This window comes from Zophobas morio, unplaced genomic scaffold, assembly GCF_036711695.1.
Source record: "Zophobas morio isolate AGI-343-1 ecotype UQ-CSIRO unplaced genomic scaffold, CSIRO_AGI_Zmor_V1 ptg000029l, whole genome shotgun sequence".
NCBI classification, from domain to species: domain Eukaryota; kingdom Metazoa; phylum Arthropoda; class Insecta; order Coleoptera; family Tenebrionidae; genus Zophobas; species Zophobas morio.
This window is the reverse complement of record NW_026972134.1, coordinates 1,256,167-1,271,885: the sequence shown is the minus strand read 5'-3', so window position 1 is coordinate 1,271,885 and position 15,719 is coordinate 1,256,167. Positions and strand designations below refer to the sequence as shown.

General features: G+C 33.5%; 1 protein-coding gene across 1 annotated transcript; it reads left to right on the top strand.

The window, feature by feature from the left end:
* Positions 1-245: 245 nt before the first annotated feature.
* LOC135137702 (fatty acid synthase-like) lies at positions 246-15,139 on the top strand. Its single transcript, XM_064067420.1, has 8 exons — positions 246-379; positions 1,272-1,393; positions 1,456-1,498; positions 10,887-12,003; positions 12,113-12,734; positions 12,785-13,683; positions 13,752-14,971; positions 15,103-15,139. The coding sequence occupies exons 1-8, from the start codon at positions 246-248 to the stop codon at positions 15,137-15,139; spliced, it is 4,194 nt and encodes a 1,397-aa protein (XP_063923490.1).
* The last annotated feature ends 580 nt before the right edge of the window (positions 15,140-15,719 follow it).

The following is a 15,719-nucleotide window of genomic DNA, read 5'->3' as shown; positions in this document are numbered from 1 at the left end:
GCAACATTGAAGTAAATCCTATTAAAAAGAATTGATTTAAATTTTTTTGAAAAGTTACACAAGATGGAAATCGATCTATAGTTCTCAATCATCCTCGTATCACCTTTCTTAAAAACTGGTGTAATGTAAACTTGTTTCCAAAGATGCGGATAGTAAGAGCTATTTATTATTAAATTAAATAATATGTATAAAGGTTTGGTAAGGGCGGATGCACAGTCTTTTAGTAAAAACTTGGAATTCCATCTATGCCTGCTGTCATACTATCTTTAGAGTTTTTAAGAGTTCGTAAAATTTCATCTTCGGTGATGTTGGATACAGAAATAGCTGTATTGTGGAGCGTTGATACGTCATCCATGTTTTGGTATGGATTTGAAGAAAGGTAGACACTATTGAAAAATCAACTAAAGGCATTCACTATTTCATCTGGTGTGGATATTTCACAATTGTTATATCCCATTATTGTGTTACCTTTCCTTTTTTGAATGTATCCTCAGAAATTTTTTGGATTTGTAGGAAGAGAATTTTCTAAAGTGGTAAGATAATTTCTGTAGGAAACATCTATTAAATTATTACATAGTGATCTATAAGGTCGAAAAAGATTGCCAAAACAATTCGAATTTAGCTGCTTGAATTTTTTATGATAGAAAGCTTTGAGCTTTAAGCAGTCGATTATTTGGATATCGAACCAAGGTGGATAACAGTACTGTTTGTTTTGGAAAGTCCGGATTTGAGGAACTGCTTTTTTAAAAATCACATGTAAATTTCCATAGAAAGCTTGGCAAGCCATATCAACGTCCTTGAGTAGTTGAGGTCTTTAGTTTAAATTGTATTATATAATTAGGTCGCACTGTAATGCATAATACAATGAATTTTTGTAATTTCAGTTCTCTATATTTTTTGCAGATTTTGAATATTGTTAAATGTGCTTCATACGAATCTCAAAATGAACAAGCAACAAGTTAACCGGGACCTTCAAAACATTTAAAAATAATTGACAAACGTTGGTAGTTAGGAAGGGAATTTCAGCATAAAAAATTATTACTATAAAATGATCTTGTTGATGGTAATGTAAACATTTTTAGATGCAACAAATTGAAAAGTAGAGGAGAAAAGTGCCTTACCTATTGTTCAAGCTTCCGCTACAGTTGTGATAAAAATACTTTCCATTGCCCTACTCAAACTCACTGAAAATGTTAAAGAAGAGATTGAGAGACTTTTTAATTATGATTCTCGTAATAAACCAAAATATATTCATACTTCTGGAATTGCAGTGTACAGCAACGCGAAGACAGAAGACTTCGAATTTCGTTTTACTTTAGTTTAAGATGGATAGATGGAAACATTTTCAAAGAAAATTTATCGCCAACTATGTTAATTGCCGCTGCATTAACCAGTACGTATTCATCAGGAATTCAAGAGAGTTTTTGCACACAATTTAACTGTTATGTGCTCCAGCTTCAGGTAGAGCAGACTCTGCGGAAGCTTTTGGAAGCATTTGGTTATTTTAAAATATAACATGTTTTTCTGCACGGTACGCAATGCTGTCTATTGAAAAATCGGAATGGAAACGTGGAATTTGTGATTGTCCATCATTTTTGAAAAAGAATGTATGTAAACATGTTGTTCGTTTAGGTTAAAATTAGTAACATCCCCGCTAGCCGTGAAAACAGTCCCAACTAGGGAGTAAAGAAAAATGGGTCAACCTGCGAAAGACAAAAAACCTTTATTAATAAAATAAAAACTGTTGTTTTAATTATTATTCTTTAAATAAAAGCATCATCTAGGTACTCTTTTTTATATTATATATATTCTTATTATTAATAAAAAGCGTTATTGAAACAATGAAGAGTGCATAAATTTACTGATTATTCCATATTTTTCTTAAAATTTTATGTTGATTTTTACAAAAAACTGCTTATCTGTTCCTACAATTACTGATATGTACTTTATAGCTACTATTGTTTACTGAATATTCATTAAAATGTACCATCGCCAGTTGGATCAACCAGACATATTCGCATTTCAACCGAACACGTATTGTTTTTACTAAACACGGTGCAATTAAATACTTGCACATTGTACTTGCAACTTTTTATTTTAATATTTATAATTTCTACTGAACAAACTTATTAATGTACATAACAAACTACTTAAGTTACCTAAAAAAATGCATTTTATACTTATTATTTAATTACAAGCTTTTTCAATTTACCCACTGACATACGACATGTGCGGTACTTTATGGTCTAGAAACTTGTTATATAAATTTAGAACTAATATAATAATTTATATAATTGAAATGTTAATTAATGCCCAACTATAAAAGAGTGCGAAACTGGTGAAATGACTCAATCTAAAATCTGAGTCGTGTTATATACTTAGTTTGCATTCAACATGTAAGTTGTTTAAGATATTTTCTTTGTCATTTTTATTGAGACACCACCCATTGATGTTGCTTAAATTTAGTAATAGATATTTATTTTATTAGGAGTTTAAGTGATACTTTATGTGGCGAGTATGGACGATTAAACGCCGAGCGATAGCGAGGCGAATTAAGTTCATACGAGTCACATGAAGTCACTTAAACTCCGAATGAAATACAATATTTTATTTTCAAACGATTAATCTTCTTTTGAAATGATTATTTCCTATCTTCTTGCTTCATTAAGGAATTGCCTTGATTTCACTTACCATGGTTACTATGGTTGACAACCACTATGATTTTCACATATTTATACTCCGACGGAGTATAAATGTTGTATTTATACGCCGGCGGAGTATAAGTAGTAGTTATACGCCGCTCAAACACGGTGTCATAGAAATGACACTTAAACCCGGGTAAGAGCGTCATATAAGTGTCAGTTATATGACGTTTGAAAATAAACGGTTTTTATTTAGAAAATGCTAATTTTCACACTTTTATTTCCTAAAATGCCAAATCTTTGAGAGGGTATGATGACTGATGTATCATATATTTAGTTCTATGTTACTGAATCTAAGTGATTCAGATACATAGTAGAGATATGGATGTACAGACAAATGTTTTTCTTTTTACTTCCCGTGCGTAATCGAAGGAAGTATTGTAATCGAGTCCGTCAGCCGACTCTCTACTTTTACGTTTTCACGACCTTTCATAACCCCTAGAGTACGAAGAAATTGGTCTCCCTTTTCCGTCTGTCTGTCCGTCTGACCTTCTGTCCGGGATTTTTTTAGACAGATAATCTCCGAAAGTACTGAGCCGATTATTCTCAAATTTTGTATCTATGTTAGGAATATCTTGTAGATGGTAAAACGCTAACCAAAATTTGTCTAGTCATCCCCACCAATAATGTGATGACGTCACTTCAAAATTCTACATAGTAAATGGATTTTAAATTGCATAGAATAACATAGTCCTCCGCATGTAGTTTATGACGCCGAATTGAGTTTTTACCAGAAACGTCCAGATTTTTGGAAAAAAATCAAAATTATAAAGAAACATTTTGCAATTTAATGTTGAATATGCAAAACCGAATGTTTTGAAATCTTGCAGATATTTTGTAGTTATGATAAGCAGTGTTGGGGACAGATACTTTTAAAAGTATCTAGATACAGATATAGATATATGGAAGATAAAAGTATCTAGATACAGATTGTTTTCGATTTTTTCGAAATGTATCTAGATACAGATACAAGAAAACAAATACTTTTTGAAGCTATGGCGAATAAAATAACTGAAAACATGTTTATGTATTTTTTTATGTATTGTTTAATGATTTTTTTTTAAATTAACAACATTTCGAACGTATTCTCACCTAAATTATTTCTTCTTGGTGTCAGAATTTGGTTTCCGCTACGAAACACCCGTTCCACAGGTGCAGAAGAAGGGATTGTGGTATTAAATTTAAAAAATAAATATTTTAGTATAGCATAATTATTCAAGACTGAAAAATCTTTTCTTTTTTCCTACAAATAGGTCATGGCTTCTTTGTTTGATGTGTCGCAAATTGTGCAATATTTATTAAGTACGCTTAAAAAGAATATTTTTTTTGTTTTTATTCCCATACTACAGTGTCCAAATTGTGTTTGAGGATATCTAATAATTATCTCCAGCATTAAAATTAATATTTCAAAAGAATACGGGAAATGATTATTCTGTGCTGAAGGTCTGTTGTTCGCAACCTATCATAAATTTTTATTCTTCAATATCGGCTTACGATCTTTTTATGACCATGTCCGGTAATCGAAGAATTGCTGGCAAAATAAGTACAATTTCTTAGAAAGGTATTTAAACCCCTTATAGGATCAAAGGCTGCCTGGCAGGCCGGAATCACCAGACTGCAACTTTAAATTTTCAGATTTTTGTTGAAACTCATTTTGTTTTAATCTCGTTTCACGATTTCTGAGAATATATCACGATAAATTATTCTACCGAGGGTTGTAAAAATATTAATTTTATTGCCCAAGATATTTAGACTTAAACATGATCAGCACATTCTAGGGCAAAACGGACCTGCCAAGCCCGCCTCGCGTTAGGTCCAAGAATGAAAAAGTGAAGAAATGACACATGTGGCAACTAGAAAAGATACTACATTTCTCTGAAAAATAAAGGTATAAAACAGTAACAAATATGCGATTTATGCGAGAGAAATGTATGTATTGAACATTCGATTAGTCGATTACAGAACTAATTTGTGTTAATTAAAAAAATTAATCATTATGTAATACGCAATTATTATTTTCTAAAAATAATAATATACTTTAAATAAATCTTTTTCCTATTAAAATTACTCTTCTTTAATAATAACTAGACAGCGGATTTCTGTCGGGCTACGTCACGATTATAGGTGGGGACGCGCTGGATCGCCGGGACTCAGTAGCGGGTGATAGATAATCACTGAATTTAATCGTCACTTATTTCATAAATACAATTAACGATTTATTAATCAAACGGCTAAGTAAATGAGAACGGGAATTAACAGCAGAGTGCAACGAAGCAGCGTTATTCTAGTCTCAAATAAACGAAGTGCAGCCCGTAACTGCAATGAATTCCCATCCCGTACGAGCCGTACTGAGTTTTTGGCCTTGCCTAGCCCGACAGAAATCCGCTCTCTATTAATAACACAAATACAACCAGCGGGCCTACCGGACCAGGGTTGCTCAGGTACACAGATAAAATGCATTGCCCCGATAAGGGTAAAACGCAGTGAATAGTGAATTGTGGTTTATGGTTTTTAAAATACCATCTTACCATGGCTTAGATTTATTACCCCTCAGGATTATATTTAAAGATGTATAAGTACTGAAGGCTACAATGTAGGAAATGATGGTATTTAAAATATGAAAATTTCCGTGACAGAACACTATTAGTGGACCTCTTATCTCCATTTTTGTTTATGTAACCAAAATCACCAACATGAAGTATCAAAAATTACTACTAGTATAACTCAACTAATAACTACTGAAAAAAAATTGAAATAAAAAATGTATCTGTATCGGCGCCATTAATTTTGTATCTAGATACAGATATTTTATGCTTAAATTCGATTGTATCTAGATAGAGATACTAGATACCTAAAAATGTATATAGATACTTTATTTATATATAAGTATCTAGATATTGCGCAACACTGATGATAAGCATGATAAATTTTTCATCAAAATATATTTACTTATTTCCTCCAAAAAATTGATGACGTAAGCTCAAAATTTTGCCGAATAAATCCTATCTAAAATGTATAAAATATGATGAGTCTGTACTTGTGATTTATCATTCCATTAAGATTTTTTGGATTTGCTTATACAGGGTGACTCAAAAAAAATTAATGATTGCTTGAATTTATTTTATTGATTTAATCAGCAACTACAAAATCGAATACTTTGAAATCTTGGAGATTTTTTTAGGTTATCATAAGCATGGTAAATTTTTGATCAAAATGTATTGGCTAATCCCTCTAAAAAATGGATGACGTCACCTCAAAATTTTATTGAATAAATCTTAGTCTATTACTTAAATGTCCAAAATGTGATGAATCTATACAAATTTGCTGTCCCAAAAAATTATTGACTTAGTCAATTTATTTTATTCATTAAATCAAGAATTGCAAAACTGAAAACTTTTACAGACGTTTTGAAGTTATTGTAAGCATGGTAAATTTTAAATCAAAATGGATAATTTCCCCAGTTCTAATTCGGTTTTATGATAGTACTCCATTGTGTAAAAGTTAACTTCCTTAAAAACAGAGTACTACTGCCGGTAATGGGACAGTCATAAATAAGGATTTAACCATGCCTTTACCATTATTCACAATAATGGTTAAATCCACTCAGGATATAACCGTCCGTTCGGTTTTATGATAGTACCCCATTGTGTAAAAGTTAACTTCCTTAACAATAGAGTACTACTGCCTTTTCGCATGCATGTCATAAATAGGACTCCATATTATTGTAGCATATTTTAATCGCTATCTTTCTAGTGAGCATTAAAGTATTTTTATTGCTGAGAGGTTTTCGATTTCTCTACAGTTTCTAATTATACGTTATACTTATAAGCTGATATGGTGCTACAAGCCTAAGCTTTATGTCGAAAGTAATACTTAAATCACGAACTACATGTTTCCTCTCAATGATAGTATTACTTGAGTAATAATCAAACTTTATATCCTTTTATTCTTCCTGGAAAAAGACATAATCGTGCATTTTTTGGAATTGAAAGGTAACCAGTTAACGGAACACCATCTAACAATTTTATCGAAGTTACTCTACAGCCTTCTGCAATCAGTGGGATCTTTGACTTCTGTAAAAATGTTCACTTCATCTGCAAAGTCACGTTTATGACGTCCTCCTAACAATATTTTTGTTGATCAAATTAAGAACGAGTCACCACATTTCTTCGAAAAGTTCAGAATACGCACGTCTTTATTTAGTAACAATTATAATAATAATGTTCAGGACATTTTCTTTGACTGTAGCTTATTTAATAATATTTGTCTTCTACTCTGAGGTAACAAACTCATTCAAATTAAACAAATTTCTACGTGACATTCTTCCAATGTATAAACAAATATTTGAAATTAACGATTGATATTATTGCTTAGATACCATTTTTTCCGTCCGTTATCTGCTTAAAATTATGAATATTTTACATTTTCCGTATTTGTGCAATTTTCAAATCCTTTACAATTTGCGCTCCCACGGTGCAGGAATTGCGAGGGTATTATTTATGCCGCTGGTTTTTACTTTATAGAGGTTATCACAAAACAAACATGGGGAAATCTAATTTTTTCTATGACTGCCTCTAAACTCGATAGTTTACACATCGTCGACGATGCGTAAACTTGCTTGTTAAAATTTAGTGATTTGTTTACACACTAAATTGCTGCTACCAATAATAAAAGCAAATGTTAAATATCCCAAGTTTTAGATCAAGTTATTCTATCATTTAATACTGTTCAACATGAAATTTGGACCAAGTTACGTCTACTCTTGATTCAGTATTTACATCAAATTATGGAAAATAAAAGAATCAGTTAAAATCAACGAGTTATTAGCGTAAACGTTGGGCACTGTCATGGAAATAGCTATTGCGAGAATGCTCTGGAAATATTAGCCGTCATAAAACACGAAGTAAATGTCAATTTCAAGTTTGATTCTTTATTTCCCATTTTAGCAAATTTGCATCTTGGGTAAGTAGTAGAAAACCTCGATTTACTCTATTTCATGCGTAATATAAACTATTTTACGAAAAACGCTATGCGGACTTTATGTAGTGTAACTAGTGTATAGCACCATCGCTTTGGTCGATGTAATGTTAAAAGCAACTATGTTAGCAAAAAATGACGTAAATATTGGAACCTTTTCAAAAGTTATAGCATTCCTCAAAAGAAAAAATTGGTCTAAAGAGTTTAGACAGTACTTCCCTCGCTGTCGGAAACGTGACGACTGCATGCCTATTATGTTTTTTTTTCGCAGTGGATTTCAAAGAATTCGGTTTTGTAGTTCCTGAGTAAATCAATAAAATAAATTTACGCTTTCATTAATTTTTTTGAGTCACCCTGTATATGCAAATCCAAAAAATATGAATGTAGTAAAAGATCACAAGTACAGACTCATCATATTTTGTACATTTTAGATATGATTTATTCGGCAAACTTTTGAGCTGACGTCATCAAGTTTTTGGAGGAGATAAGCAAATATATTTTGACTAAACATTTATTATGTCCTTTATAACCTTAAAACATCTGCAAGATTTCAAAGCATTCGGTTTTGTAGTTCCTGATTAAATCAATAAAATAAATTTACCCATTCATTAATTTTTTTGAGTCACCCTGTATATGCTAATCCAAAAAATATTAATGGAGTGATAAATCACAACAGACTCATCATATTTTGCACAGTTTAGATAGGATTTATTCAACAAACTTTCGAGCTGACGTCATCAATTTTTTGGAGGGGATAAGCAAATATATTTTGACTAAACATTTATTATGCTCTTTATAACCTTAAAACATTTGCAAGATTTCAAAGCATTCGGTTTTGTAGTTCCTGAGTAAATCAGTAAAATAAATTTACGCATTAATTAATTTTTTGAGTCACCCTGTATATGCAAATCCAAAAAATATGAATGGAGTGATAGATCACAAGTACAGACTCATCAAATTTTGTACATTTTAGATATGATTTATTCGGCAAATTTTTGAGGTGACGTCATCAAGTTTTTGGAGGGGATAACCAAATATATTTTGACTAAAGATTTATGATGCTCTTTATAGCCTTTAAACATCTGCAACATTTCAAAGCATTCGGATTAGCAGATTCAAAATTAAATTTCAAAATGTTGTTTTATAATTTTGATTTTTTTTCCAAAAATCTGGACGTTTCGGGTGAAAACTCAATTCGGAATTGTAAACTACATGTATAGGACTATGTTATTTTATACAATTTAAAACCCATTTACTATGTACAATTTTGAAGTGACGTCCTCGCATTAGTGGTGGGGATGATTAGACAAATTTTGGTTAGCGTTTTACCATCTACATGATATTCCTAATATAAGTACAAAATTTCATAACAATCGGTCCAGTACTTTCGGAGATTATCTGTCTAATAAAAATCCGGGACGGCAGACAGACGGACAGACGGACAGATGGACAGACGGACAGACGGACAGACGGACAGACGGACAGACGGACAGACGGACAGACGGACAGACGGACAGACGGACAGACGGACAAACGGACAGACAGACGGAAATGGGAGACCTATTTCTTCGTCTTCTAGGGGTTATGAAAGATCGAGAAAACGTAAAAGTAGAGAGTCGGCCGACGGACTCGATTACAATACTTCCTTTGCTTACGCTCGGGAAGTAAAAAGGTTGGATATCAACCCAAAAAGTTTTAAATACTAAATTCTGAAACAAGCCCCAAACGAACAATTTCTTATGATAAAAGTAAATATTTGATACAAAATTCTCTTTTCACATTATCACAAAACATAATTTGGCATTTTCTGGGCCTGCCGACGTCAAGAGCATTATAATCTCGCACCACAAGACATCACTGAAATCCATGATTCTCTTGTTATAAAAATCCCAGATACCAAAACCCATAGGCCCAGGACGTGTACTGTAATTAATCCAGATCTAAACACTGATTATTTATTTGACTTTTTATGAAAAATATTCCGCTTTGCGTGCAAACAAACCTGTAGGAGAAAAAAGATGTTTTTTAAAATATCAGAATGGACGCTGTGTTAATCAGGTTGTAGGGATAACTCCACTCGGAAGTTTACCAAAAATCATAGCCTGCTACCTTTCTGAATTTGGAGAGCCCTCAACTATACACAGGCCACTGCTTTCGGCGTTCATCTATAACACTATTAGCTAATCAAGGGGCATATCTTATGGGAATTAAACGCCATGGAGGAAGGAAATCCTTTAATGTAGCAGAAGGCTACATTGATGATTCAATTTCAAACAAAATGAACACTATAAGAAAAATTTTGACAGATCCTAAACCAGGTACTAGCACTAGTGCTTCGAGTGGATTTGAGAATATTCAACAACATGTTATTGAACACTTAGAGGAAAATGTTATGTCAGTTATGCAGCCGCTAGAATCAAAATTTAACTTTAGCAATTGTACCATTGGTACTATTAATTATAATATAATAGAAAAACAATAATTTGACAATTGTAATGTCGTCGTTATTTATTTAATAAATAAGTCTCCATTTTAAAATATATTAAAATTTAACTTGGGATTATTATTATTATTGATTGAAGCCGCAGAAAAAAATTTGTATGCATTAAGTGTGTAAACTAGCTTTACGACATTCGTCCAGCAACACTTGGTCTCATGTCGTAAAGCTAAAGTTTACACACTAAATACATAAGTAACTATTATAACTTTTCAGAGAAGTACTTAAGATATGAGGGAAGTTTTTTATATTCGTATCCAATAGAATATACAATACGGTGCAATGTATGTCATCCTATCTCCATGATACTCAAAACCTCAATTTTGATTAAGTTCAAGATATAAATTTTTCGAAATTTTTAAGATACTTGTTTAATTTACGGAAAAGATATCTGAAATTTTGACAGAAATATTTGTGATAGATCACATTGGATGGTATGTGTGGAGTTTATCACACAATTGTATTATAGCTCTTCTCATCTCAGCACACAGAACTACTTGTTTTTTCTTTTGCTTTTAACTTGAATATTTTGACAAACTAATCTAACATGACACTTCGTATTGTGTGCAAAAAATAGTGAAATTAGACAAGTCTGAATGTGAATATTGCAAAAATTTACAATCAACAGGTGTTGTTTCAAAAGAGATGACAAAGACTATAAATATTCTCATAATTGTCAGAAATTTCACTTTCGAAGTAAACTTTTTAAGGAATTCAGGCAAGGATTCTATTGCGATTTCTGGTATTTCTGGCCGCTATCCTAGTTGCGGCAATATCGAAGAACTACAAAAAGCTCTTTTCGCTGGACAAGATTTAGTGACAGATAATCACAGTCGCTGGTCTTTTGAATCTTTAGGAACATCGCCCCGGCTAGGCTTAGTCAAAGATTTTGAACACTTTGACGCCGATTTCTTTGGAATGAATCCAAAAGAAGCAGATATTAATGATCCACGATTACGAAAACTTGTAGAAGTAACTTTCGAAGCTTTGATGGACGCTGGTTTAAATCCACAAGAACTACGAGGCTCAAATACGGGAGTTTTCTTAGGCATAAGTCAAAATATATACTCGGATCTAGGCTTCAAAGGAGGAATTGTGCAAAGATCTGCAGCAGTTATGGCAAATATGGTATCTTACATGTTCGACTTTAGGGGACCAAGTTACGCTTTGGATACAGCTTGTTCTAGCGGTTTGTATGCCCTCAATCAAGCTGTAGATAATATTTTGTCTGGAAGATGTTCAATGGCGATTGCGTGTGTCGTGAGTCAGTATGACCCAGCCGAAAGCGTAGAGATGTTAAGACTTGGAGTACTGCATTTAGAAGGAGTGTGCAGATCCTTTGATTTAAACAGAAAAGGCTACGTGAAATCGGAAGCTGTTGTAGCTATAGTTTTGCAAAAATGCGAAGAGTGTAAAAGAATTTATGCAACGATTTCTGGTTGTGGTACCAATGTTAATGGTTTCACAAAGGAAGGACTTAACCATCCTTCTCGACAAGCGATTAAAGCTATGTTTGAGGCTGTCTTCAACAGGTTTAACATTGATCCATTAGCTGTGAATTATGTAGAAGCTCATGGTACTGGAACTACAGTAGGTGATTTAGAAGAAGCGGAAACTATTGATGAATATCTGTGCCAAAATCGGAGCCGCAATTTTCCATTGCTCATTGGTTCTGTCAAGAGTAACCTAGGCCACAGCGAAACTGCTTCGAGTTTAGTATCTATATCGAAAGTTATAATTGCTATTCATAAAGGGATCATTCCTGGGAATTTGCATTATAAGAATCGAGATCCTAAAATTAAAGGGATACATGAAGGACGCTTGAAGGTGGGTTTTTTAAGATAGGCATGCTATGCGCGTTTGTTTTTGTCACACAATAAAATTAAGGTTATTTAGGATAGAATTTCACGTTCAATGACATTTTCTAATTATGTAGGTAATGGACCATCATGCACCCATACCTCAAGGTCTGATAATGGTAAACGCCTTCGGATTTGGAGGGGCAAATGGAACTGTCGTGTTGAAACCATACCCTGAAAAAAGAAAAGTTGTCAATAGTTTGTGCTACCGTCTAGTGAACGTTTCAGGAAGAACTGAGGAAGGAGTTAAACTGATGTTAGAAAAAACAATTGAAAATAAAGCGAATGCAGAATTTTTGGCTTTAATAGATAATATATACAGCAGAACCATTGATGCCGACATTTATCGAGGTTACGCTATTCTGTCAGATGAAAGTCATCATCATGTACAGCAATGTTTATCAAAGACACGCCCTATTTGGTACGTATATTCTGGAATTGGTTCTCAGTGGCTTTATATGGGTAGAGATTTGATGAAAATTGAGGTGTTCCGAAACACAATGCAAAAATGTTCTGGTGCGGTCCGACAGTATGGAGTTGATTTAGAAAATGTTATTGACAATGGAGATGAAAAAACGTTTAAGAACCTTATTAACACGTTCACTGCTATTACCGCAGTATCCGTATGCTTAACTGATGTACTAACAGCGTTAAATATTGAACCTGATGGCATTATAGGTCATTCTTTGGGTGAAGTTGGTAAGTCTTCGATAAAAATATCCCTGTTGCCGTTAAAATCTTAAATTTAGCTTGTGCTTACGCCGACGGTTTGATAACAGCTGAACAAGCAACGCTGATTGCATATGCTCGTGGTTATGCTATGGTAAATTCAAATCTAGAGCCTGGTTTAATGGCAGCAGTTGGACTTTCCTCTGAAGAGTGTTTAAAACTTCTGCCCAACAATGTTTATATTGCTTGTGATAATTCAGACGAATCAGTCACTATCGCTGGGGCCGTCCAACCGGTTAAAGATTTCTTAGAGATTCTTACTGCAAAACGAGTTTTTAATAAAGTTGTAGAGACAGCTGGAGGTGCTTTCCACTGTCCTCATATGGCTTCAGCAGGCCCAAAAATGTACAATTTTGTCAAAAGTGTGTTACCTGGAAAGAAAGAAAGAACAAAACGTTGGTTACCATCGGCACTGTCAGAAAGTGAATGGGATAGTGAATTGGGCAGATATAATTCTGCAGAGTATCAGCATCACAATTATATCAACAGAGTTTATTTCAGGCAGCTGCTGAAGCATATTCCTGAAGATGCCATTTTAATTGAGGTAGCTCCTAAAGGACTACTTCAAGCTATATTGAAAAGAGGGCTCGATAAAAGCGTAACATTGTTACCACTAGCTAAGCCTGGAGTTAATAACCTGGACTTTTTCTATTCAAGTATAGGCGAACTGTATATCAATGGTGGACAGCCAAATTTACGAAAGTATTACAATTTCGTGAATTTTCCTGTTAGTATCGATACTCCGACGATTTCTAATTTGATCAGATGGGACCACAGGAATATTTGGGATGTGCCTAAATACAATGATGAAAGTTCATTTGGCTACCTGTTTGAAATTGATATGACCGATAAAAAAAATAAATTTTTAGAAGGGCACGTAATTGATGGAAATGTTATTTTCCCCACAATAGGTTATGTAGTAAGTTATCTTCATTTTTGCATTAACTATGTGAAATTGAAAATATGCTGTTACAGACATTGGTGTAGGAAGCTTTTGCTAAAATGATGGGAAAACATCACACAAAGCTACCCGTGGTTTTCGAAAACGTAACAATCATGGGACCCATTCTTTTACCAAAAAAAAGTAATGCAGTTTTGAATGTCAACATCTTCAAGTCAAGTGGATATTTTGAAATTTGTGAAGTCAAAGAAGGGGTTCCTTTATCAGCAGGGAGAATACATTTCGTGGAAAGAATTGAGGACGAATTTTTAGATTATTCACACCTAACCCCAAATAACAACTCTGGGGCAAAAATAAGCAAAGACGACTTTTACCAGCATATGCATTTAAGGGGATATAGTTACGACGGTTTATTCCTCGGTGTTCAAAATGCCGATCTTGATTCAAACTGCGCTACATTACGATGGTACGATAACTGGACATCCTTTATAGACGTTATGGTACATTATGTGCTGGGCGTAGAAAGAAGTGGGCTGTGTCTACCTATAAAGTTCGATAAAATTATAGTCGATCCGAGAACACATTTAAAGATTGTCGATATGGATGCCGACTTAACTTTAATTTTCAACAAACATGTGAAGGCAGTGAAATGTGGCGGTGTTGAAATGAGGGGGATACAAGGAGTTACTGTTAAGAAACACGAGGCTACTATTTCTCCAATCTTAGGGAAATATATTTTTGTATCAGAGATCGACACTCAGAAAAATCTTGATCCATTCTTCCATAGTCTTAACATAGCACACCAAATCGTTGTCGAAAATTGTACGGAAAAATTAGAGATAAAATTTGCCGAACTTGGAGTCGATGCTGCTATACAGCTGCTGATGCAAATTATGGAACGAGTTAGTTTTAAAAGAACAAGTTTCCATAAACTGGATTCGCTTGGCGACGGAAATGAAGACTATTTTGATTTACTTATAGCTCATGCTTTATCAAACGAAGAATTAAAAACAGCTCACAAATTGACCGAAAAAGCGAAATTTGTTCTTGTGAAGGTTCAAAACGGCAACATACCTGATGTTGAAATTGTTTACAAACATATCCACGAAAATGGAAATTTTGTGCTTTTTAGAGCACCCAAAAATATTTGTGAGCAACACGCAGTTATTTTAGCAAATAATCTAAATTTCTTCTGGTTGAAAGAGTTACAACAAGCTATCGAACAATATACATCACCACACTCTCAAATTTATTTAATCAACGAGGATTTCGATTCTGGCATTGTAGGCCTCTTTCAATCAGTTCGGCATGAAAAAGCATGTTCAAATCTGAGAATATTTTTGATGAGAGGTTTTATTAAAAACATGCCATTTTCAGTCAAATCAGAATTTTATCAAAATCAGTTAAGGAAAGATTTAACGATTAATGTTTTTCAAGACGAATCTTGGGGAAACTATCGCTTTCTTCCTCTTGAACAATTTCAGCCAAAATTATTAACGGATGTTTGTCTTGTTAAAGACAATGTGAACTTAAAATGGGTGGAAAAGACTCCCTATTCTACTGACAAAAATATCTGTGTGCACTGTACCAGCATTAATCAGCGAGATTTATTAACGGTCGCAGGTAAAATTGGATCTTATGCAAACTGTGACTTCCTTGGAATTGAGTATTCCGGAACAGATGAAAGTGGGGAAAATATTATGGGATTAGTTACAAGCGGTGCTGCATCTACTACAATAATACCTCATCCTCAGCTGACTTGGAAATTTGATTCAAAATTCTCCTTCGAAGAAGCCGCAACTATTCCTTTAGCATACACCCTCGTGAGTATTAATAACACATACAAAAATCTTAGGTATCTGTAAATAACTTTCTATAGAGCTATTATGGGTTATTTGTCAAAGGTAATCTACAACCTACAGATAGTATTCTTATTCACAACTTTACAAATAGTGTGAGTTTGGCCACACTAGTCTTAACCTCCTTTAAGAATTATGTCACATATGTTGTTATTGATTGTTGTGACAGCCAATATTTGAAAAATAAATTCTCGA